General features: G+C 37.4%; 2 protein-coding genes across 10 annotated transcripts in view; one reads left to right on the top strand and one right to left on the bottom strand.

Annotated features, from left to right (window-relative positions):
* ARHGEF9 (Cdc42 guanine nucleotide exchange factor 9) overlaps positions 1 to 27243 on the top strand; it is a 297917-nt gene that overhangs the window by 202279 nt on the left and 68395 nt on the right. For all 9 annotated transcript variants that reach the window (XM_060183301.1, XM_060183306.1, XM_060183303.1 and 6 more), the window contains 2 exons: positions 10696 to 10928; positions 15971 to 16100. In XM_060183301.1, the coding sequence (XP_060039284.1) occupies positions 10696 to 10928; positions 15971 to 16100 (363 nt within the window). The remainder of the gene's footprint in view (positions 1 to 10695; positions 10929 to 15970; positions 16101 to 27243) is intronic.
* LOC103125612 (geminin-like) lies at positions 9365 to 10316 on the bottom strand. The gene has a single exon (XM_060182780.1). The coding sequence runs from the start codon at positions 10201 to 10203 to the stop codon at positions 9574 to 9576; it is 630 nt and encodes a 209-aa protein (XP_060038763.1). The 5' UTR covers positions 10204 to 10316; the 3' UTR covers positions 9365 to 9573.

Consider the following 27243-nt stretch of genomic DNA (forward strand, 5'->3'; position numbering starts at 1 on the left):
AATAAGTGCAAGACCAAGAACCACATAGTTGTATCAGTAGATGCAGAGAAAGCCTCTGACAATATCCAATATCACTTTATGATGAAAATGCTACAAAAAATGAGAATAGATGGAAAATTACTGAATATAATGGAGTCCATATATAGCAAACCCACAGCCAACATCATACTCAATGGCAAAAAACTGGAAGCATTTCCCGTTAGATTAGGTACTACACAGGGCTGCCCAGTGTCACCATTACTATTCAACATAGTGTTGGAAGTTTTTGCCATAGCAATCAGGCAGGAGCAAGATATTAAAGGGATACAGATTAGAATAGAAGGAGACAAGCTCTTACTATTTGCTGATTATATGATAGTATACATAGAAAAATCCAAAGAATCCGGCAGGAAGCTTTTGAAAATTATGAGGTAATACAGTAAAATATCAGCCTACAAAACTAACATACAAAAGTCAATGGCATTCCTTTATGTGAACAACCTTCACCCAATATCCAACAAGCTAACACAATAACAAAAAGAGGCATCCTGTTAGTCAAGTCAGACTGGGAAAGTAGAATACCACCCCACCCAAACAGTCTCTTAGTTAGCTGGAATGCTGTGGGGCAGTTTTAAATGACTCCCCACTGATTTCTGACAGAAGGTTCCCCTTTGGTGTTTTAAATTCCACAGGTGGGTGGGCCTCTTAGTCTTTGCCCTATTTCCCCAAACCAGCTACCTCTGACTCACTGTTTTGCTTCCTTTGTCCTTTAAGCTCCTTTTTGCTGGCTTATAGACAGTTTATATTTTTTTCATTCTGATTCCTGTTTTACCCTTTCTTTATAGTTTATCTCCTATAGACCTGAAAATCTTGTTTCAGTTTACAATTACCAGGGTTGGAATAAGTTTTTGGGGAGAGGCTGCCTCCTTGCTGCTTTCAGGTCTCCATCTTGACTCTGCCCCCTTGTGGTAAAGCTTTTAATTTGTGTACCAGGGACTGGTCTCTTGGGACAGGCTTGGCAGAAGAAATGACTCTAAGATAGTTCCCATTTTATATACTGCTGTTCATTTCATTTGCATAGAGAAGCTCACAGTATTCTCCTATGGACCTTTGTATCTCTGCATCATCAGTTGTAATTTCATCTCTCTTATTTCTGACTACTTTTGTTATAAATTTTCTCTTTTGTCTTGGTGAGTATATCCAGTGATTTATTTATCCTTTTGAAGAATAAGTATTTTATTTGTTTGGTCACTTTAATAATCTTTTTTGTTTCTATTTAAGTAATTTTTCACTCTGGTTTTTGTTATCGCTCTCCTCCTGCGGAATTTTTGGGCTCCTTATTGCTCCTTTACTTGTAGGTTTTCTTGTGAGGCCATTGATAGTTTATTTGAGATTTTTGTTAATGTGGACCTGTATTGCCATAAGCTTCCTCGCTAAGGCTGTTTTTGGGGAGTCTTGTGGTAGTGCAGCAGGTTAAGTGCAATTGGCACAAAGCACAAGGACCTGTGTAAAGATCCTGGTTCAAGCCCCTGGCTCCCCACCTGCAGGGGAGTCTCTTCACAAGTGGTGAAGCAGGTCTGCAGGTATCTATCTTTCTCTCCCCCACTCTGTCTGCCCCTCCTCTTTCCATTTCTCTCTTTCCTATCTAACAACAATGACATCAATAATAACAACAATAATAAAACAAGGGCAACAAAAGGGAATATACATATGTATATGGTATATGTATATATAAAGACTGTTTTCACTGAATTCCATATGATTTAGTAGCTGGTATATATAAGGGTAATTTTAAATTTCTCTTTTGATTTATTCAGACCCATTCATTATTCCACATTTTGGGTATTTTATAAGTTTTGTGACTGACTGTTTTAACTTCATACCCTCATAATTTGAAGAGCCACTTTAAAAAGACTATTTTTGTGTTCAAATGTATGCTCAATACTTGTGAATGTTCCATTTGCACTTGAGAAGAACATGTTTTCATCTTTTTGGGGACTGAATGTTGTCTCTCTCTCTCTTTCTCTATCTATCTATCTATATATATGTCATCTATCAATGATCATCCATATCTCTTGATACATAACTAGATTAAGCCCACCTTTTCTGTGCCTTAATTTAAGACCATTATTTCATTGTTGATTTTTTTGTCTCTTGCTGTGAGTAGTATGTTATATTTTCCTACTACCATTATTTTGCTGTCAGGTCTCTCTTGATTGTCAGTAAGTACTTTATTTGTATCATTGGATTTATCTATGTTTTAAGGTCCATATATTGATACTTATTATACCTTATTGTTGGATTGAATATTTTTTAAGTAGACATGTAATTCTGGAAGCACATATTCTACACCCAGTATCACTTCTCTCCAAACATTTACATTGTTCTATCTTATATTTGAATACAAACCAGTTGCTTGTAACATTATAAAATTTGGAGGGAAGAATTCATGTGTACAATACTGAGCAAGCACATCAGCAACATTTCAGTGCAGGGTAAGGCACATAAGCCAGGAAGTGAGCTATCTCCTGGACCTTTAAGTCTTTATTTATTTATTTATTTATAATTTTTCTTTACAGGGGGAATTAATAGTTCACAGTCAGCAGTAAAATACAGTAGTTGTATATGTGTGATATTTCTTAGTTTTCCACATAGCAATTCAACCATTTCTAGGTCTTCCTCTACCACTATGGTACATTATATGTACCTTCCCCACCACCTCAGAGTCTTTTACTTTGATGTAATACACCAGACTTAGTACAATTTATGCTTTGTTTTCTTATTTTTCAATTTCAATTTAAAAATTTTATTAGTGATTTAATAATGGTCAACAAGACTGTGGGATAAGAGCGGTACAATTCATACAGTTCCTACTACCAGAGTGCCATATCCCATCCCCTCTATTGGAAGCTTCCCTATTCTTTATCTCTCTGGGAGTATGGACCAGATGTCTGTGTGAGGTACAGCAGGTTGGAGGTCTGGCTTCAGTAATTGCTTCTCTGCTGGATATAGGTATTTACAGATTGATTTGTTCATCCAGCCTGTCTCTGCTTTTCCTTAGTGCGGTAAGGGCTCTGGGGAGGTGGGGCTCCAGGACACATTGGTGAGGTCTCCTGCCCAGGTTGGTGTCATGGTAGTATTTTTCAATTTCTGTATATGAGTGAGATCATATCATATTCATCCTTCTTTCTCTCACTTATTTCACTTAACATGATTCCTTCAAGCTCCATGCAATATGAGATGAAGAAAGTGAAATTACCATTTGTAATAGTTGAGTAGTATTGCATTGTGTATATAATACCAGAACTTACTCAAGCACTCATCTATGTTGGACACTTGGGTTGCTTCTAGGTCTAAAACTATTACAAATTGTTCTGCTATGAACATAATCATAAAGAAGTCTTCTTGTGTGGGTGTGTTTGGTTCCTCGGGATATATCCCCATGAGAGAAATTGCATGGCCATAAGGAAGGTCTACTTCTAGTCTTCTGAGAGTTCTCTAGACTGTTCTCCATAGGAGTACATTCTTAGCAACAGTTCAGGAGGGTTCCTTTGTCCCTACAACCTCTCCAGCATTTGGTGCTGCTACCCTTTCTGATGCATGACATTCTCACAGGAGTAAAGTGGTATTTCATTGTTGTCTTTATTTCCATTACTCTGGCAATGCATGACTTGGAATAGTTTCTCATATGTTTATTGGCCTTTTGAATTTCTCCTGATGTGAATATTTTGTTCATATCGTCTCCCTATGGGTGGGGTCATTTGTTTTCTTGTTGCTGAGTTTGTGAGCTCTTTATATACTTTGGTTATTAGACTCTTGTCTGGTGTATGACATGCAAAGACTTTCTTCCATTCTGTGGGAGGTCTCTTTGTTTGGGTGGTGATTTCTTTTGCTGTGAGGAAGGTTTTTAATTTGGTATAGTTCCAGATTCATTCTTTGACTACTATTGCCTACCTTGCCTGAAAATTTATTTTATTTGATAACAGAATGGTTTTCCATACCTGTTTTTGTATTTTTCTTTTGCTTATATGTGGGGAAGGAAGGCTATATATTTGCCATTTATCATTAGACTTGTTTTAAGCCTTCAAGTTATAGGTCCTCTATGTAGCTTTGCAGTCTGCACCAAGACCTCAGCAACTAGCTTTGTGAAATCTGTCGTTTTCTGTGAGTTCACAGAAGGCTTACTGTTCCCGTCAACTTGCTGGGGATATGTTTAATTTCCAGCAAACCTCCCTTGAGGCTTAACAGCCCACATTGCTTCCTTGACACTCTAATGAGTTCTTCCAAATGACTGAGTGCCTTGATATCCCTGAGCTCATGGTTGAAGATCCCAGACCTGCGAGTTGCCAAGATTTCTGAAATGCATGGCACTATAACTCCTACATGGTTTATAGCTTATCTCCCATTTCTCCAGTAACATTGTATATACACTTTTGTAATATGATTAAGGTGATAAGATTTTAGTTCATTCTGACTGTTGCTAATTCAATTAAAGTTCTATATCAAATGGGTCTCTTTCCAATTGTGGCTGATTATTGTAAAGAGTGGCTTTCTGTCTTTGCAAATGCCCTTTTTAATCATAGCATACCCTTGATGTATTTAAAATTCAAATGAGCTTTTATTTAATTTTATTAAGTAATCAGTGGTTTACAGTTGTTGACTCATGGGTACATTAATACCCCAAAGCCCTCTTCATCCTCTCCCAAACCCTCTTCCCCCAGAGTCTTTTGCTTTACTGCTTTTTACACTATACCCAACCCAAGTATCTCTTTATGCTTTCTCTTACTGTTCATGTTTCTTAACTTCCATGTATAAGTGAAGTGACCCCATGTTTATCCATTTTTTGAATTATCCTACTTAACATGATTCCTTCAAATTCCAACAAAATTGAAGAAAATAGATGACTTAATTATTTTTAATTAATGAGTAATATATATATATATATATATATATATATGACAACTTTCTTAGCCACTCATCTGTTGTTGGACACTGGACACCTAGATTGCTTTCGAATTTGTACTATTACATACTATGCTACTATGAACATAAGAATACACAGATATATCCCAAGAAAAGAAAGTAATGTTTTATAGTGTAGGTCCAATTCTAGAGTTTTGAGGGTTCTCCAGATTGCTTTCCAAAGGGTTAACCCAGTTTATATTCCCACCAGCAGTACTATGTTATTCCTTTACCCCTACAACCTCTCCAATAATTGCTATTATTGTATTTTCTTTACATACTTTCTATACAGTCTCACAGAAGTTGTGGCCTTTATTTGCATTTTTCTATAGCCAGTGAACTTGAACATTTAAATAACAAGAATTACATGTCTGTAAAAAAAATAATTCCATCCACCTGTGTTTTCCCTACTAATTTCTGTTGTCTGTAATTTCTACTAGGTTTTGTCAGTATGTCAGGTACTAATGTCAGATTTTTTTCAAGTTTAAATATTTTTTAAAATTTTATTTATAAAAAGTAAACAGTGACAAAAAATATAGGAAAAGAAGAGAACAACTCCACACAATTCCCAGCACCAGAAAAACCCGTATAACATCCCTTCCACTGATAACTTTCATAGGAAAGCTATCCCTCTGGGACTATGGGCTCAGGGTTATTTTGGAGTGCAGAAAGTGGAAGGTTTGGCTTCCATAATTGCATCCCCACTAAAGATGGGTGTTGGCAGAATGATCCATAATCCCAACCTGTCTCTCTCTTTCCCTAGTGGGACATAGCTAAGGAAAAGTGGGGCTGCAGCACACATTGGTGGAGTCATATGCTCTGGGAAGTCTGGATGGCATAATATTAGCATCTGGACCTGGTGGTTGGAAAAAAAAAAACATATAAAGCCCAAAATTGCTGACTAATAATTAACTTAAAGGCTGGAATATTTGAGAAGAAGATTTGGGGATCTTCAAAATGTAGATGGTTAGTAGAACTATTTTAGTTATATTCCAAAGAGACATGACAATACATTTTTTTGGAGGCTGGCATCTGATGGCAGGTGGATCCAATATATTGTCTGGGAATGGATGTCATGGCTGAAAAAGGGGCTAGGAAGATGTAACAGTGAAGACAATAGCTCTCAAATATGTGAAAGGTATATAAATATTGTTGACTATAAACTCTAACTCTAACCCTAACTCTAACCCCTAACACTAGCCCTAGCCCTAGCCCTAACCCTAACCCTAACCCTAACCCTAACCCTAACCCTAACCCTAACCTCAACCCCAACCCCAAACACAACCCCAACCCCAACCCTAACCCTAATCATCGATGTGATCTGGGGCCCATATTCGGCTTAGGAGCCTGTGTAACTTCTGCATCCCTATAGATCTGAGCTTGCATTCTGAGGTCATGAGTAGAAATGTTCCAAGCTGTCTCAATTTCAGGACCCATCTTCCTCAGGTGGAAGATAGATTATGTTGTCCAGCCTCCCTTTAGAGGATGGAAAAATCTCTACCATTGTTCATCAACATTGAGGGCAAGGTCCTATGTGGGACCACCAAAGGGTCTGTTGTGTTGTTACTGATGGAGATGGCCAGTAAGAATGGAGATAAAGATCTAATCAAGGTCTAGGCCCGTCATGTCTATTTGGGAATCTCAGGACTCCCCGACTAGGGCCCCAGGTGATGGGGTAGGTTGATAGTGACTAAATGCATCATTAAAATAAGTGAGTCTCTTGTCCTTATTCAGCTTTTGTAGTCCTTACTTTGATAAGGTTAGCTTTGGAGTGACTGAGAGAAGTGTAATAGGAAGTAGGTGAGTCTAAGTAGAAATTATTTCATTGGGCACTTTATGGTGTCTTTTTAAGTCTTTCTACTTGATTTCTGCATATACTGACTCACTGCAGACTATTGTGCACTTTTGCTTTCAGGTATATATTTTGCCCAAATTTATGTATATACGTGTATATATGTCCTATCTCATGGGACCTGCTCAATATCTAGGTTTTGGGGCTTTGTTAGAAAGTGAACCACCAAAAATGGAATTAGAGAATCCTATGAGAAGGCAAAGGTCTCATCTGAGTAAGGAAGCTGAAGGGTTGACATTCCATGCCTGAAGTCTCTGAAGTCTATAGAGAAGCATGCTGAGGTGGTATTGATTGCATTGATTAGGTTGGGATCAGCAGATGCAGTATCATTTGGTATGAATTGAGAGAAGTATGCAAGAAAGTGAGCCCCACCCTAAAGGTTCCAGGACTTGGGGAAATATAGGCTCTATAGAAGAAGCAGGAGTTTTCTGCTATTTTAGGGTTTAAGAAGGCAATAGATAGTCATTGCTATAGTCAAATTATTTGGCAATTGGGTGGACTTCCAAAATCCCTTTGTTAGGATTTGCTGTATGATACATGACCTCACCATAATTTATGTCCTTTGATGTTACTTATAAAGTAACACCACTAGTTGTTTCTGTTATCCCTGGTCTAAGCTTTAGAAGAGTCAACATTTCAAAGAACAAGTCATTATTAGAAATGTATCAACAATTTGAGACCACTGATAAAATTCATTCTGATTACACTTTTGAAGTCTTAAGTTGTTAGACTGAAGGAACATATACTCAGCCTATGGTCTGTACATTAAAAGGTTTGAGATATTAAATCAGTTTTTCCCCTCTCATATTAAGTAAATAGCGATTTATCAACACCATTCTCACCACCAAAGGACTATGTCTTGATCCCCCTCTCCACCCCCAGTTAGCTGAACATCTACCCTCCACCCAGAGATTTTTACTTTGATGTCCTACTCCAAACTCAGTCAGATCTTGATTTGTGTTTCCCTTTCTGTTCTTCTTTTTCAACTTTTGCTTATGAGTGGGATCATTTCATGCACATCTTTTCTTTCTGACTTAGTTCACTTATCATAATTCCTTCTGGTTCCATCCAAGATGGGTCAGAGAAGGTGGGTTCATTGTTCTTAATAGTTGCATAGTATTCTATTATGTAAATATATCACAGCTTTCTCAGCCACTCTTCTGTTTTTGGGAACCTAGTTTGTTTCCAGGTTTTAGTTGTTACGAATTGTGTTGCTATGAACAAAGGTGTACACATGTCTTTTTGGTTGAGTGTTATCATGTCCTTTGGGTATATCCCTAGGAGAAGAATTACTGGGTCATGTGGAAGGTCCATCTCTAGCCTTTTGAGGGTCCTCCAGACTGCTCTCCACAGAAGTTGAACCAATTTACATTCCCATCAGCAGTGCAGAAGGGTTCCTTTGTTCCCCACCACCCCTCCAGCATTTGTTACTGCTGAAGTTTAGATAATTTTAAATGAATACTGATCAACTGTTAAGAAAAAGTGTATAGGTTTTTAAAAACTGAAGAGAATTTCAAACTTACAGAAGTTTAGTAAGAACAGAACAGACTATTCACGTTCCATTTATCCCAAATTCTCCTATTGTTAGCATTCAAGTGTGTATGTGTGTGTGTGTGTGTGTGTGTGTGTGTGTGTGTGTGTTGGGAAAGTGTTAATCACTTACAGAACAGTTTTTAACACAAGTGAAATTTCTCCTTTCACCATGATAAGTGTCTGCAAAAAATTATGCCACCCCCCAAGCTGGGTCTTTTTCCACTATTATGCACTAGGACCCCAAAACCTCTCTCCCTCCTTCCACAGAGTCCTTTGCTTTGGTGCAATACGCCTTGCCAAATCCATGTTTTAGTTTGTGTTGCCCATTTCTGTTCTTGTTTCTTAAGTTCTGCCTACTAGTGAAATCATCCTATATTCATCTTTATCTTTTTGGAGTCTCTTACTTAATGTTATTTCTTCAAGTTCCATGCAAGATGAGGCAAAGGAGATGCTGAAGTACTCTCCTTCACTGTTTCTTTATTATCTTTACATATGCTTTCTTTTTACTGTCTGTTTTCCTTCTTTGTGCATGCTTAATTATATGAAAATCATGACATAGAATTGTATATATATATATATATATATATATATATATATATACAATTCTATGTCATGATTTTCATATGTCAAGTCATCTTTAACTGTAAACAATCTGAGGTGTATTTCCTAAGAGAAAGTCTGTAGAGTCAATTTTAGACTTTGAATGCTATGATTCTTTCAAAGACAATGTACTATATTTTCCATTTTTTCAGTGGTAATATTTGTCTAAAACAACCTAGTCTGTCATTTTCAGACAACTGTTAACTATCTCTTTTAGTGTCCTAGGGTCTAAAATTTATAGTCACTGTACATTTCACTCTTGTGAGTACCAGTCTCCTTTCAGCAACACATTTCTTTTAAATATATTCATCATTATTCCTAGTCAGATATTTTTGCAATATAAACTTTGTTTGTCTAGTTCACAAATAATTTATTTTGTTATTTTATTTTATTTTTTACTCATTAATAGACTGAAGTTTATTTATCATATATCACAATGTTTGACAACTAAGAAAATGCTATTTACATAAAACATTATAGATTAAAAATACATATTTGTATTTTAATATAATAATAAGGTCCCAGGTCTCAAACCAGAAAAGTTTGATTTCAAGTTTGCACTATATAGTTTTTTGCTTTGCTACAAAGAACTATAGTGGAGGTAAACTTTGGCAGCATATTTCTCGAGAATCAGATATTAATGAATTTCAAATACATGGTTTCGAATCTGTAGAAGAAGATACAGTTTCTTCGGCACCAGTACTAATTTCTGAGTCTTCCACTTCAGAATCCTCACCAGTTTCCTCTTCAGAATCAAATTCCTGACTATCCAGTGATTCAAAGTTATCCAGAGGTTCACCAGTCAGCCTCTCAATTATCTCTGCCATGTACTGTACTTGTTGTGCTACTTCTGCCAATTCTTTATTCTCCTTTTTCAAGCGGGAAGTTTCATTGTCTTTTTCTTCAATTTCCTTATGAAGTTTCTCATTTTCCTGAAGTGTTTCATAGAGAGCCTTCCTCCGTTGTTCTGCTACTTCTTTCCAGTACTGAGGAGATGGGTTTTCTGCAATCATAAGATCAAAGGCTTCTTGGGTGACTTCTCCAAGATTTTCATTTTCATTATACTCTGGGATAACTACTCCAGAGATGGAAGTCTTAGATGTTAACTGCTCATTCCATTGTTTCCTTTTTGACAAGTCTTTAACCAACTCATTTTCTCTTCCAACAAGTAATCCAGTTGCAGAAGGCTGAATCATTTTCAGAGTTCTTCTTGGGGCAGGACTATTCTTTACATTTTCTTGAATTCCTTCTTGTTTCTGCTTCATGCTGGGATTCATTATAAACTGGATGGGAACGATCAATCCAAGGGCAGCGGTGACAGCGGCACCTCACACAGAGCTCAAAACCAACTCCAGTACCAGCCCGCAACCGCCGGAGTAGATGTTGCAGCAGCGCTCTATTTTGTTATTTTATTATCTTTATTTATTTGATACAGACAGCCAGAAATCAAAACAGAATGGGGTGATAGAGAGTGAGGGAGGGGGAGGGAGAGAGCGAGAGAGAGACCTGCAGCACTGCCTCACAACTTGCAAAGCTTTCCCCTCCATGTGGGGACTGGGAGCTCAAACCAGGGTCCTTGTACCAGGTATACCATCACCTGACCCCTCAAATAATTTATTTTATTTACAAACTAATAATTAATTTAGGGGAGATTTATATTCTTATCATTTTAAGATTCTTTTGTAAGAACAAGGCCTATTTATCCATTTCTCCAAAGCTTATGCTGGAATCCTCAGTAGCCTTTCCCTTTCTTTTCATTCTGCTGATAGCAAGATGGATTCTGGATATATTCTGAGTACTGTAACAACCACTTGGATGCCTGCATGGAGCTTTCAAAGCTGATGAAGGACAGTCGCTACCAGCACTTCTTTGAGGCCTGTCGCCTATTACAGCAGATGATCGACATTGCTATTGATGGTTTCCTTCTAACTCCAGTACAGAAGATCTGCAAGTATCCCTTACAATTAGCTGAGCTCCTCAAGTATACCTCCCAGGACCATAGGTAAGAGACTAATGAGTAATACTAATGAGAGCTGTTGTTAAACTGTAAGTCAATATGCGCAAAAAAATTCTTTATGCCCATGCCTATGACCACAGCTTTTGATATTACTTATAAAATTATATTAAGTAATAGCTACTGCTGTTTATGTCAGTAGTTTATAGCTACAGAAAATTAGAGGCTATTGTCATCTTGAAGGTATACTTATGTATAGTTGTTCAGATAGCTGAGCTGAAACATACTGATGATATCAATTCTTCCAATCCATGCACATGGAATATCTTTTTATTTCTTTGTATCATTTTCTATTTCCATGAATAGCAACTCATAGTTTTTAGTATACAAGTATTTCCCTTCTTTGCTTAGGTTTATTTGTAGATATTTTATTGATTTTGCTTCCACAGTGAATGGGAGTGATTTCTGGATATCCTCCTCTTCTGACTTAGTGTTTGCCTAAAAGAACACCACTAATTTTTGTATATTAATTCTGTAGACTGATACCTTCCTATATTGCTAAATATTTTTAAGAAGCCTTTTGATGGATTATTAAAGTTTTTCTATGTATACTATCATATCATTTGTAAGGAGTGAGAATTTGATTTCTTCCCTTCCAATTCCTTTCTCTGGCCAGATTGCTATGGTGAGCAATTCCAATACTGTATTGAAAAGTAATGGTGATAGTGAAGTGCCCTGTCAGAAAGAAAATGGTGAATATGTATGGCATGATCTCATTCATGGACAGACATTGAGAAAACAAAATAGATCAATGAAACACAAGTATAATTTGGACTTGGTTTGGTGTACTGTACCAAAAAAGTGATTTGGGCTGAAGGTGGGGGGAGCAAAGATTTTCAGATCCTGGTGCATCATATTGGTGGAGGAGGAGGTAGGCTGGGAAAGAGTGTTTGCAGAAAACTGAGAAATTTTACACATGCACCAACAACTGTATTCACTGCAAATCATTAATACCCCAAAGTAAAATAAATAACAAACAATTATTAGATAGAACATGTTAGACATTTTCCACTGTTGTGCTTTACATTGTGAATGTAACTCCTGCTCCAAGGACTTCTTGACTCATTGAATCCCTGTTCTCCTCTGTTTTCTTCCTCTGCGGTCCAAAGTGCTAAGTGATTGAGAAAGACAGTTGCTGATTGCAATAATCTCTGATCTCCTTTTTTTTGTGACTCTTAGGCCCAAAATCATCCCCATGGCCACCCCTTTTGATATTACTTAAAAATAGCTACTACTGTTCATGTCAGTAGTTTATATTTGAAGAAAATTAGAGATTGTTGTCAGCTTGGAGGCTTGGTCATATAGGTGTTCAGATAGCTGAGCTGAATCTGAAATTCAGGGTGCTTGTGGTTTATGACAGTGGTCTCTGACAAAAAAGATTAGATGGTTGGTATTTAATAAATTTAAAAAATATTATCTTTGCATGGAGAAAGATGAGATTTTCACCTCTACCCATCATTATTTAAGTAAGCAACTAATTAAGAAGGAAAAACACACAACAGGAAGGTTAACTAACATTTTTGCAACAAGATAGTCTTATTGCAGCCAATCTTTTAAAATTTTTGTTGTTTTTGTTGTCATTAATAGAGACAGAAATAACTTGAGAGGGGAGGGGTGATAGGGAGAGTGAGAGAGACAACTGCATCTCCGTTCCACCATTCATGAGCCAGGAGCTTGAACCAGAGTACTTATGCATGTGATAAGATCACTTTACCAGGTGTCTCACTATCTACCCCCACTCAACCAGTCTTTTCATTAAGGAACTGAACTCATACCTATTAGAACTGCAGAATTAAATTGACTGTTGTAACTCACATTGTGCAGTATAACTGTAAGCATTACCTTCTAGAAAGTGGCTCGAGTGATTTTACCTGTATCCTTACGTAAGAGAAAATAAAGGCATGGAAGACAGAAAATGGGTCCAAAGAACAATGGTGCTTATTTATGTCAGCAAATTCTGCACTAAAAATAATTATTCTTTAATCACTCCACTGTGATTCTAAAGAGCATGCTCAGATAATCTTGTTGAGGGAGTTTTGGCAATGGTACTGAACTCAGTAGATTTCCAAATAGGTTGTAGCAAGTAACTGTAATATGACTCAATGTAACATGAACAAATATAAATCTTTCCAGTTCAGTATGCTAAATCAACAGCTCAACGACAGACTGAGATAGGAAACTTTTAGGTAGTATATACAAAAGATATATAGAAAGTATTATTTGAATCCATAATTCAATATGAGACAGCAATAGGATAATGAGACCTTGAAGAAAAATTGATAATAGCTATTGTTCATTGAGGCTCAGAATAAAAGTGCTTTGTTTTTAGAAGAACTATCTTGAAACATATTCGAAGGATAAAGTGATTAGGTATTATAGAAACTATCCTATTATTGAATTTTTTTATATTTATTCACTTATTTCCCCTTTTGTTACCCTTGTTGTGGTTATTGATGTCGTTGTTGTTGGAGAGGAAAGAGAGAACTAGAGAGAGGAGGGGAAGACAGAGATGGGGAGAGAAAGACAGATACCTGCAGACCTGCTTCACCGCTTGTGAAGTGACTCCCCTGCAGGTGGGGATCTAGGGGCTCGACCAGGATCCTTATGCTGGTCCTTGAGCTTTGCGACACATGCGCATAACTGGCTGTGCCACCACCCAACTCCCTATTGAAAGTTTTAATGACAATACTGTTCAATAGAAATTTGTAGAAAATAGACAAACTGGCCAAATAGTTCATAAGGACAATGAACCTGCTTTGCCAACCAGGTTGGAGCCTACCCCAAACACACTGGAGGGAGCACTAGTGTAATAGTGTCTTTCTGGGAGTTGGGTGGTAGCGCAGCGGGTTAAGTGCAGGTGGCGTAAAGACCCACGTAAGGATCCCTGTTCGAGCCCCTAGCTCCCCACCTGTAGGGAAGTCACTTCACAAGCGGTGAAGCAGATCTGCAGGTGCCTTTCTCTCCCTCTCTCTGTCTTCTCCTCCTCTCTCCATTTCTCTCTGTCCTATCCAACAATGACGACATCAATAACAACAACAATAAAACAACAAGGGCAACAAAAGGGAATAAATAAATAAATATTTAAAAACATAAAAAAAATGTGTCCTTTTATTTCACTCCTTTCCCCTTCTGTCAGCATAAAGTACTGAATCTCTGGCAACAACAGCAGCATTAAAATGCAACAGCATTTGAGTACAATAGTGTGTTATTTTGCTGAGAAAAGACTTGGATCCAGGAATGCCAGCTAAGAGGAGTTACTTTAAGAGATATATCCTGGTAGTTAAAAGACCCTTGTACCTACTTTCCTCCAGCAATACCAAACTACAACATATTAGTAAAGAAAATGACAGTGGGTTTATTATTCTTAATAGCTGAGTAGTATTCCATTTCTTAGCCACCCACGTTGCACCTACGTTGCTTCCAAGTTTGGGCTATAACACAGACCTCTTTGGATGAGTGTGTTTGATTCTTTAGGATATATCTCCAGGAGAGGATACAGCTTGAAGGAATTGTATTAAGATAAAACAGAAAAAGAAGGAAGAATATGAGATGGTCTTACTTGTGAACAGAAGTTGAGAAATCAGAACATAAAGGAGAAACACAAAGTAGAACTTGTCCTGGATTTGGTCCCAAAATAAAGGATTTTTGGGGAAGGGAAATCTTCAGTTCCAGGTGCATGACAGTGGAGGATGATATAAGCTGGGGATGAATGTAGATTTACTCTTGTAAAATGAGAAAATAAATCCAAGCCTCACAAGAGGTGGGAAACATGTTTAGTTAAAAAAAGGAAAAAAATATACCAAATAAAAACTCACATAAAAAAGGTCAGGAAAGTGTCTCTTTCTCTGAAAAAGTCATTCAGGCTTGGTGAAGCCTTGATGACAAAAGTGGCAAGATTCATGTCCTTAGGGATAGAATTTTAAAAAGCTAGAAGAAACCTAAGTTTCTGATGACAATGGAGATATTGTAACAGGCATAAACTGTCTGCTGCAGACTTCTTTTACATGAAAGAGATATAGGTCCTTATTTTTTTTTCTGATTTTTTAATTGGGGAATTAATCTTTTACATTCAACAGTAAGTACAATAGTTTGTACATGCATAACATTCCCCAGTTTCCCATATAACAATACAACCCCCACTAGGTCCTCTGAATCCTTGTTAGGTCCTTATTTTTTAAGCCACTAATTTTTGTATCCTGGCTAGTACAAAAAGTCAAAGATCAAGAAGGAATCCTTACACACATCAAGGTCTAGGAATATTTACCATCTCTTTTATCATTTATTACTAATGGATCCCTATCCAAAGTTGTTGTGCAATAACATCCACTCCTTTCCTCAAATTTGAGTAAGAGCCAAGAAAAGACAAGCTCACTTCCTTAAAGGAGGCTGCTTATACTGTAAACCATTAACTCCCCAATAGAGTGGAAATAAAGAAAAAAATTAAAAGTAAAATCAAGGTTGCTTAATAGTTTTGCCCTAACTAATTTGCACAGACACCTCTATAGAGTATAGGAATATAGTATTTACTCCATGTGGCATAAATTTATTCTGAAAATCAGGACTCTGTTAGCAGTTAGGGTGTTAGGATTATCAGGGTTTACATCCAAAACATAGGTGCTTTTACTCAATTTAGTGTTTTATGTTTTTTTCCTTTATTTATATAGTCTATTATAGTTTATAATACAGTTTTTGATACATAGTTACATTTTCTTATTTCCTGGTGATAGGTGTCTGTAGAACATTCTCACCCTAGACTTAGTCCCTTTCCCACCACCATGCTCCAGGACATCTGCACCCTGTACATTGCCTCCTTTCACTTTTTCACCAGGGTCCTTTGCTTTGTTGTAATGCACCATACTCAGTCCTGGTATTTCATTGTTTATTCCATTGTGTATATATTCTACAACTTTCTCAGCCACTCACCTGCTTTTGGGTATCTGGGTTGCTTTCATAATTAGTAAACATTGTAGGACTATCAGTGTTTTTGAGTGTTTTCTTATGTCTTCAATTATATCTTTTTGTTTTCACAGTGACTACAGGTATGTTGCAGCTGCTCTGGCTGTCATGAGAAATGTGACTCAGCAGATCAATGAGCGCAAACGACGTTTGGAGAATATCGACAAGATTGCCCAGTGGCAGGCCTCTGTCCTAGACTGGGAGGTAGGACCCTTACCAGTGGGGGCACTGGGAAGTCTGAATAACTTATCCCGATCTACCAGTTTTAGCCAAGGATGGATGAAGAGGAATTTGAAGAACAGCAGGAAGGATTTAGATTAGAGCCAAGGTAAAACTTCCTGTTAAAGAGAAATATCTGGTACTTAAAATAGCTTTCTGAGGTTAGAAAAAAAATTGGCAATGCATAAAAAAGGAATATGTGTGTGTGTGTGTGTGTGTGTGTGTGTTGCTCTAAAACAATTTTTTGGCTAACCTTTAAAATCCTTAATTTTTAAAAGAAATTATTATCTTTATTTATTTATTGGATAGAAGCAGCTAGAAGCCATAGAACAGATAAAGAGAGAAAAGAAACTCTGCTAGTTTTCTGAAGCTTCTGTGTATAAACTGCGCAAACCAGTAATATGACAAAGATTATTTATTGTATTTATCTTGTTTCACTAGGATATTTGAACCAAGAAGGTATCTGTCAAATATGTCCATATCGTAATTTTAGTTTAACCTATGAAACGAAATATGAACTGAGAGTAATCATTCAAACTTAATCTTTCTTAAAAAGAACTTAGGAAAAAGGATAGGGTTTTGTTGTTATATATGTTATAAATCAGAGCATATGGATAGTGATCTAGAGTACTTGTCCCTCTCCTTCAACTTTATGCCAGTTTATAATTGCCATTCTGGCCTAATATCACACAATGTGGACTAGTGCTTCTAAGTACACCTTGCTGTACTTCAGTAGTACCAAAAATAAATGGATGAATGAAAGTGTCATATATACCTCCAATTAATAACAAATGCCTTAAGCAACTTAAAGGGCAAGCAGGGAGAAGAACTTATCCTCAAGGACTGAAGCTTCTGAAAAAGTTCAATTTCTAAATTCTTTGGTGCTATTACTTGGTTGAGCTGCTACCATGCCACTCTTCAAACCCATTAGATTCAATTAAATGTAAGAAAGAAGGAACATATTTCTGACAACCACTTCATTTTTTGGCAATTGATCTATTATTCATTTGCAGTATTTCAAGGGTTTGCATTTCATCTCTATATGTGTATGCCTGCCACCAAAATATAGTGTCTCTATATAAAACCTCACTATTAAAAAAAAAACCCTTCTAGGGCTTAACAGTAGAATAACAGAAACTAAAAGCCACATAAATGAGTGAGCTTGAGGTAAAGGTGGATGGAGGAAAAATACCAGAAGAGGAAGAAGAAAGAATAAAATAATGAAGATAAGACTTCTGTGGAACAACGTTATAAACATTAGCCTCATAGGTATGCCAGAAAGAAAAGTGTGAAAGGAGAAGAATTTTATTTAAAAGGATAACTGAGGGGGCTGGGCAGGGCTACATCTAGTTAAGGACACATAATACCATGATCAAGGACCCAGGTTTGATCCCCTGCTTCCCACCTGCAGCGGGTTTACATCATGGGGTTCAAGCAGATATTCAGGTGTCTATCTTTATAACCCTTTCTCTATCTCCCCAGCCTCTCTCAATTTTTATCCTACCTAATAAAATTGGGGGGGATGGCTGCTGGGAGCAGCAGATTCATAGTGCCATCACAGAGTCCCAGCAATAAACCTAGCAGGAAAAAAAAAAAAGAATTGAGAACTTCCCAAAATCTAGCAGAGACAGGTACTCAGATTCAAGAAGCTTAAAAAGTTCCAAACAAAATAACCCCAAATATATCCACCAAGACATATTATAAGTAAATGTCAAAAAGCAAAGATAAATAAAGTATCGTGAATACAGGAAGAAAACAATCAAAAAGTCAAATATAAAGGAAATCCAACAAGACCGTCCACAGATTTCTCTACAGAAACTTTTTAGTTTAGAAAAGGATGACAGAGTGCTCAATGAAAAACATTATCTATAAAAAACCTGTCATGTTATTTAGATTATGCAGCTCTACAAGAAACACTAAAAAGATCTTATGAAAGAACAGTAAACCCAAACAAAAAGTTATAATATCCAAAAATAAAATGAGGAAAAGGAGGAGCATAATAATGGCGAATATTAAAACAAACCTGAGTTTTACCTACTTTCAAGAAAAATTGACTTTTTGTCTAGAATGCTGAAAATAAATAATTTTGTAACTCCAAAACAAAAGTCCTTAGGAAAAGCAAGGAGGCATACATAATTTATGACCACACAAGTCATATAAAAATATTAAAAACTATAAGAACAGAGAGTGTTAGCATAGAAAAATTTGAATAAATTTTCTTAAATTCTTATATTCACTAAATGCCAGTGACCTAAACTCAACAATTAAAATGCACTTATTATGATGGCCTGTTATTACCAATTTATTTGTCTGAATGTCCATATAAAAAATAAACAAGGAAATAGGGGCATTGCATGAGGAGATATGAACATTGTACTTAGAAACTTTTCAGATCACAACAGAATTAAACTAGAAATCAAGCACAGAACATAAGGTTTGAAATGCTATTAGAGACCTAATAACGTGGTGTTGAGTAACTGTGTAGCAAGGAGTAAATCCTTGAGGAAGATAAAAATTTCTTGGAAACAAATTAAAATCAAGGAATCATAATTATAAGAATTTGTGGTAAACAGCAAATAAGTAAATAAATACTAAGAGGATAGTACATAGCAATACATAATTACATCAGGAAATAAGAGAAATTTTATATAAACATTATAAATTAAACCTGGATGTACTAGAAAAAGAAAAAAATGAAAAAATGAAAGGATAAAATATAAAAAAATATTTAAAAAATTTGAAGAAAGAATAAATGAAATTAAAAACCACAGTAGATCAAATAAACTATAAAGATTGTTCAAAAGGGAAAGCAAACAACTGACAAAATCTGAATTAGACTCAATAACATGTAAGTGAGTTAAACCGGGAGAAGGATAGCAAGAGACAGTGTGTCAAGCCTAGACAACAGCAGTGGCCAGAAGCCAGAGTGCAGTCTGAAACTGGCCAATACTGTTGGACCTCAAGCCGTGAATAGCACTCCCACCACTTCTTTTGGTTCTATCTGAAAAGACTCTCTCCTACCCCACAGTTATGTTTTTGTTCATTAATCCTTTCTTAATAAAAAATTAAAAAAAAATAAAGCCACAGTACACCTTCTGGTTGGACAATAGAAACCACACTTATTGAAAACCTGGACAATAAATCAACTAAGATCACAAAGAGTTGGGAAAAAAAAAGTCCAAGTTTGAATTCAGAAAGCTTATGAGGGCAAATTAAGACTCCAGCCATAACAGAAAGATAATGATAAACACCAGATTATCTTTTCTATTTTTTCTTTTTTGAGGGGATTAATGATTCACAGTCAACAGTAAAATACCGTAGTTTGCATATGTGTAACATTTCTCAGTTTTCCACATAACAATTCAACCCCCTCTAGGTCTTCCTCTACCATCATTATCAAGGACCTGAAATCCCTGTCACCACAGTGGAGTCTCTTACTTCAGTGCAATACACCCAACCCAGTCCAATTTCTGCTCTGTGTTTTTTTATTTTTCAACTTCCTTTTTAAAAATTTTATTAGTGATTTAATAATGGTCAACAAGACTGTGGGATTAGAGAGGTACAATTCATACAGTTCCCACTACCAGAGTGCCATATCCCATACCCTCTACTGGAAGCTTCCCTATTCTTTATCCCTCTATGGACCAAATATCTGTATGGGGCACAGCTGGTTGGAGGTCTGGCTTCTGTAATTGCTTCTCTGCTGGACATAGGCACTTACAGATCAATCCATTCCCCCAGCCTGTCTCTGCTTTTCCCTAGTGCGGTAAAGGCTCTGGGGAGGTGGGATTCCAGGACACATTGGTGAGGTCATCTTCCCAGGCTGGTGTCATGGTAGTATTTTTCAGTTTCTGTATATGAATGAGATCGTATCATATTCATCCTTCTTTTTCTCACTTATTTCACTTAACATGATTCCTTCAAGCTCCATCCAGTATGAGATGAAGAAAGTGAAATGGCCATTTGTAATAGCTTGTTTCATTTGCTGTACAGAAGGTTTTTAATTTGATGTAGTACCATTGGTTTATTTTTATTTTAGTCTTCTTTATAACTGGGTTTGCATAAGTGAAGATGCCTTTAAAATTTATATGGAAAAGAATTCTGCCAATATTTTTCTCTAAGTATTTGATACTTTCTTGTTTAATATCCAAGTCCTTGATCCATTTGGAATTTACTTTTTTATTTAGTGAAATGAATGCTTCAGTTTCATTCTTCTGCATGTTTCAACCCAATTTTACCAACACCATTTGTTGAAGAGCCTCTCCTTTCCCCATTTAATAGTCTAGGCACCCTTGTCAAAGATTAGATGTCCATAGGAAGAAATTTAACAAAGGAGAAAAAAACTTGTACATCAAAAGCTGCAAAGTTCCTAGTAAAGTAAATGAAAGAACACAAAAGGAAATGGAAACATATTCAATGCTTCTGTGTTGTAAAAGTTAGTACAGTTAAAATTACCATTTTACCTAAAGCAAATATTTATCTCAATTAAAATTCCAATGAATATGCTTAATAAAATAGAATGAGCACTACAGAAATTTGCCTGGAACATCAGAAAACTAATAATGACTAAAGAAATTTTGAAAAAAAGAATGGTAGGCAGTTTATTTATGACAGAGGGTTCAAGAGCATGAGTTGGACAAAGGAGAAATGTTTCAATAAATTATGATGGAAAACTGGTTATCTACATGCAGTGGAGTGAAAAATTTTCATGGCACATCACCATGCACAAAGGTAAACTGAAGAAATAGTAAAATAGATAAATAAGTAAATAAATAAAATCTGCAGCTTATTCACTAACATTGTGGAGAACATTAAACAAACAAAAAGGGAAATACCCCATGATCATGTAATGTCACTCCTACATCTCAAGCATGTAATGAATGAGCTATAAAAATACATCAATAGCAACATAGTAAAAGTAGGATTCTTTAACAGCTCACTCTCCCAAATTAATATATTATCTAGCCAGAGAGTTCTTAAAGCAATAAGAGAAATAAGCAGAGATAAATAGACTAGTCATATTGGACATTTTTAGAATCATTTACCAAAAGAAGCTGGAATACATATTCTTTTCTTGTGCATATTAGACATTCTCAGAGTTAGGCCGCAGACAATATCAACAGATTCATGAGCATTGAAATCATCTCAAGCATCTTCTCAGACCACAGTGCAATTAAACTTACACTTAACAACAAACAGAAAATTAATAAAAGTCCCAAAATATGGAAACACAACATAACACTACTTAACAACTACAGGTTCCAAGAGGAAATTAAGGAATAAATTAAAATGTTACTAGAATCGAATTAAAATTAAGATATGAGCTATTAATATACTTGGAACACAGCTAAGGCAGTATTAATAGGGATATTCATAGCAATAGAGACACACGTTAGGAAATAAACAAACAAAAAAGCTCAAATAAACAACCGAACTACACATCTTAAGCACGCAGAAGAAGAACAAAAGGACTCTACAGCAAACAGAAGGTCTGAAATAATTAAAATTAGGTCAGAAATAAATACCTTTGAAAATAATAGAACCGGGGGCCAGGTGGTGGCACACCTGTTTGAGCGCACATGTCACAGTGCACAAGGAACCAGGTTCGAGTCCCTGGCCCCCACTTGCAAGGGGAAAGCTTCACAGTGGTGAAGCAGTGCTGCAGGTGTCTCTCTGTCTCTCTCCTTCTCTATCACCCCCTTCCCTCTCAATTTCTGACTGTCTCTATCCAGCAAATAAATAAAGATAAAAAAATTTTTAAAAAAGAAAATAATAGAACCATAAAAAAGATCAATGAAGCTAAATATTGATTCTTTGAATAAAACAAAATTAGCAAGCCCTTGGCCAGACTCACACACACACACACAAAAGGTGGTGGTGGGGAAAGACACAAATAAATAGGATTTAAACGAAAGAGAAAACATCACAAGTGATAGCACAGAAATCCAAAGTACCATGTGAGGCTTCTATGAACAACTATATGCCACCAAGCTAGAGAACCTGCAAGTATTCCTAGAAAAATATATATAACCTTCCAAAATTAAAGTTACCAAGACTTCTGGAGGAACTAGACCATGACGAACTAGCAAGCATGAAAAGCTCATTTGTTGGGCTAGCGTGGGTGCCCTCTTCCCTGGGTGCATGCTCTCTAGGTTGGAGAGATGTGGGCCTGAGCTTCACTGATGGGAGACAGACGACCAGGGACTCATGGCTGAGCTGTACACAGTATCTCTTTTTTCATGCAGAATGCAGCACAATCTAAGCCAAGCTAAGCTAAGCTAAACTAAACTAAAACTCACAATCCTGTCCTTATATATACTTGCCAAGTAGGGTGTAAACAGGATGTGATGTAGAGAAGGTGGAGCAAAAAGAGATTGGTGAAAATCAGGGTGTGACAAGGAGACGGGGCGCAGCAGGGAGAATTCTACTGAACCACCAATGCCCTGGAGGGTGGTGTTTAGTTAACAGTGGTTTATGTAAATAGACCGCAGCTTTAAGAGGGATCAAACCAATGCCATGCAGGCATGCCAGTGCTTAGTTAACAGTGGTTATGTAAATAGAATACAGTGTTAAGCAGAGGAGATTAAACCAAATGAAACAGAAGGAGTTTTTAGAAGCAGAATTAGAAGCATACCAACAGAGAGAACTTGACTGGACTCAGCCTGGGCTGCTACTCACTCAGCGACACAGGAGATAGATGACTCAGGAACCTATCTCTCTGTGGTAGCAATACAAATCTTTATTCATGTGTGAGCCCCAGAGTCAGGTATGAGTGCAGCAGGTTAAGCTACTTGGAGCCAGCCACAATGGCCAGCATCTGCCTCCTGGTCTGCATGCCTGACCTCCTCTAGGTCGGGATGCTAAAGACAGAGAAACCAGCAAAGGAAGTGGCTTTTATAATACCATAAGTGGGAGGGGCACAAATGGTAGGCACTTCCCTAGCAACCGTTGCCAGGGATTCAGTTGGTGGGAATTTAACAATACCCTGCAGGGACTTAGGAAGGAGACCTTTAATCATTTATAAGACAAAGCAGAAGATTGGTATGTAGATAATAATACTAATTGGAAATAGGGTGGTTTGTGAGCCCTGCCAAGCTCGACCACATCTGCACAATTTCATAACCGTCATTCACAGCCAAAGAAATTGAAATAGTTATCAAGAACTTTTACAACTATAGAAGCCCAGGACCAGATGACTTTAGAAATGAATTCTACAAAATCTTCAAGGAAGAAACCTCTACTTTTAAAACTCTTCCTAAATATTGAAGACAGAGGAATAATCCCTTCTATCTTCTTTTTTTTTAAAGATTTTATTTATTTATTTATTTATTATTTTTTTTATTTAAGAAAGGATTAATTAACAAAACCACAGGGTAGGACGGGTACAACTCCATACAATTCCCACCACCCAATCTCCATATCCCACCCCCTCCCCTGATAGCTTTCCCATTCTCTATCCCTCTGGGAGCATGGACCCAGGGTCATTGTGGGTTGCAAAAGGTAGAAGGTCTGGCTTCTGTAATTGCTTCCCCACTGAACATGGGCGTTGACTGGTCTGTCCATACTCCCAGTCTGCCTCTCTCATTCCCTCGTGGGGTGAGTCTCTGGGGAAGCGGAGCTCCAGGACACATTGGTGGGGTCTTCAGTCCAGGGAAGCCTGGCCAACATCCTGATGGCATCTGGAACCTGGTGACTGAAAAGAGAGTTAACATACGAAGCCAAACAAATTGTTGAGCAATCACGGACCCAAAGCTTGGAATAGTGGAGAGGAAGTGTTAGGGGGTACTCACTACAAACGCAAGTGTTCTTCTGCTTTCAGGCATATATTTTGCAGTAGTTTATGGATACGTGTGAAAATATGCTCTCTCTCACAGAAACTGGTGTATATCTAGGCTTTGGGACTTTGTTAGAAAGTGAACCACCTGGGATGGAACTAGAGAATACTATGAAAGGAAAGGTCTCACCTGGTAATGAAGCTGAAGGGTTGTCACTCCAAACCTGAAGTCTCTGGACACAGTCCAAGGTGAAGCATGTTGAGGTGGCAATAGTTGTGTTGATTAGGTTGCGATCAGCAGATGCAATATTATTTGATATGGATTGGGAGAGGCATACGGGAAGGTGGGCCATATCCAAAGATTCCAGGACAGGGGGAAGTAGAGGCTCTATAGTGGAGATGTGAGGTTCCTGCTGTCTTACGGTTCAAAAAGACAATGGATAGTTAATGTTATTTGATAATTGGGTTAACTTTGAAAAGTCCTTTTGTTATGGTTTGTTGTACAGTACCCAGTATCTTGTATATAGCTGTGCTATTGGTTGCTTCTGTTCTACCTGGTCTAGGCTTTTGAGAGAGTCCGCATATCAAATACACAGCCTATATATTAAAAAGACTCAGTCTGTGTTTTAAAAACTTAGAGACATACAATTAATTTTCCCCTCTCATATTAACTAGTGATTTATATGACTACATTTTATTAGGAGTGTACATAAACACCATTCCCACCACCAAAAGACTGTGACCCATCCCTCCCACTAGTTCCCACCCCCCACTGGCCCAGGAAGCTGCATTGCGAAAGGGTTCCTCTGTCCCCACAACCTCTCCAGAATTTGTTGCTGCTGTCCTTTTTGATGTATGCGGTTCTTACAGGAGTGAGGTAGTATCTTAGTGTTTTCTTAATTTGGATCTCCTCTGTAGTGAATGTTTTGTTCATATCCTCTGCCCATTTTTGGATGGGGTCATTTGCTTTTTTGTTGCTAAGTTTGCTGAGCTTTTTATATATTTTGGTGATTAGTTAGTTTATTGTCTGATGTATGGCATGTGAATATTTTCTCCCATTCTGTGAGGGGTCTCTTTGTTTGTTTAATAGTTTCTTTGGACGTGCAGAGCTTTTCAATTTGATGTAGTCCCTTTTGTATTGCTGGTGGGAATGCAAATTGGTACAGCCTCTGTGGAGAACAGACTGGAAAACTCTCACATGGCTAGACATGGACCTTCCATATGATCCAGTAATTCCTCTACTGGGGTTATACCCCAAGGACTCCATAACACCCAACCAAAAAGAGGTGTGTACTCCTATGTTCATAGCAGCACAATTCATAGTAGGTAAAACCTGGAAGCAACCCAGGTGCCCAACACCAGATGAGTGGCTGAGAAAGCTGTGGTATATATACATAATGGAATACTATGCAGCTAGCAATAACAATGGACCCACCTTCTCTGACCCATCTTGGACAGAGCTAGAAGGAATTATGTTAAGTGAACTAAGTCAGAAAGATAAAGATGAGTATGGGATGATCCCACTCATCAAGAGAAGTTGAGTAAGAAGATCTGAAAGGGAAACTAAAAGCAGGACCTGACCAAATTGTACGTAGGGCACCAAAGTAAAAACCCTGTGGTGAGGAGTAGACATGCATCTTTCTGGAACAGTGGGGGGTGGGAGTGGGTGGGAGGGATGGGTCACAGTCTTTTGGTGGTGGGAATGGTCTTTATGTACACTACTTGTAAAATGTAGTCATATAAATTACTAGTTAATACTAGAGGGGGAAAATTAATTGTATGTCTCAAAGTTTTTCAAAACACAAACTGAATCTTTTCAATATATAGGCTGTGTAATTGATATGCAGACTCTCTCAAAAGCCTAGACCAAGTAGATCAGAAGCAACCAATAGCACAGCTATATACAAGATACTGGGTACTGTACAGCAAACCCTAACAAAAGGACTTTTCAAAGTTAACCCAATTACCAAATAATGTGATGATAACATTAACTATCGATTGTCTTTTTGAACCCTAAGACAGCAGGAACCTCACATCTCCACTATAGAGCCCCTACTTATCCCAGTCCTGGAACCTTAGGATAGGGCCCACTTTCCCGTATGCCTCTCCCAATCCATATCAAATAATATTGCATCTGCTGATCATAACCTAACCAACACAACTATTGCCACCTCAACATGCTTCACTTCAGACTGTGTCCAGAGACTTCACGTGTGGAATGACAACCCTTCAACTTCATTACTCAGGTGAGACCTTTCCTTTCATAGTATACTCTAATTCCATCTCAGCTGGTTCACTTTCTAACAAAGTCCCCAAACCTAGATATACACCAGTTTCTGTGAGAGAGAGCATATGTTCACACGTATCCATAAACTACTGCAAAATATATGCCTGAAAGCAGAAGTGCACTAGAGTTTGCAGTGAGTACCCCCTAACACTTCCTCTCCACTATTCCAAGCTTTGGGTCCATGATTGCTCAACAATTTGTTTGGCTTCGTATGTTAACTCTCTTTTCAGTCACCAGGTTCCAGATGTCATCAGGATGCTGGCCAGGCTTCCCTAAACTGAAGACCCCACCAAGGTGTCCTGAAGCTCCGCTTCCCCAGAGTCCCACCCTACTAGGGAAAGAGAGAGGCAGACTGGGAGTATGGACAGACCAGTCAATGCCCATGTTCAGCGGGGAAGCAATTCCAGAAGCCAGATCTTCTACCTTCTGCAACCCATAATGACCCTGGGTCCATGCTCCCAGACGGATAGAAAATGGGAAAGCTATCAGAGGAGGGGGTGGGAAATGGAGATTGGGTGTTGGGAATTGTGTGGAATTGTACCCCTCCTACCCTATGTTTTTGTTAATTAATATTTTCTTAAATAAAAAATAAAAATACATTTAAAAAAGGAAAAAATGTTATGGGTGATTTAGTATTTAAAAATAGTCATTATTCAAAATGCATTAATATTTTAAGCTCACTTAAAATTCAATCAAGTTGCCAATGTGAAACCTTAAGTGCTTAGATTAGAGGAATATACACTCAAAGCTGAGGTATATGCATCAAAAACTTTGAGTCATTCAATCTATTCCCCCCTCACGTATTGAAGAAATTGTTATTTATAAGACTGTAAATTAATAGAAGTGTATAGTAACAGCCTTTCTACCACCAAAGGTATGTGTACCCACCCCATCCCCCTTATAATGAAGATGAAATCAACCCTCTACCTGCACCCAAAGTTTTTTTTTAATTTTATTTATAAAAAGGAAACACTGACAAAACTATGGTATAAGAGGGGTACAACTCCTTTACTTTAGTGAAACAATCCAAACTCAGTCAAATTATGCTTGGCATTTCCCTTTTCTGT

Source organism: Erinaceus europaeus, chromosome X (assembly GCF_950295315.1).
Source record: "Erinaceus europaeus chromosome X, mEriEur2.1, whole genome shotgun sequence".
NCBI classification, from domain to species: domain Eukaryota; kingdom Metazoa; phylum Chordata; class Mammalia; order Eulipotyphla; family Erinaceidae; genus Erinaceus; species Erinaceus europaeus.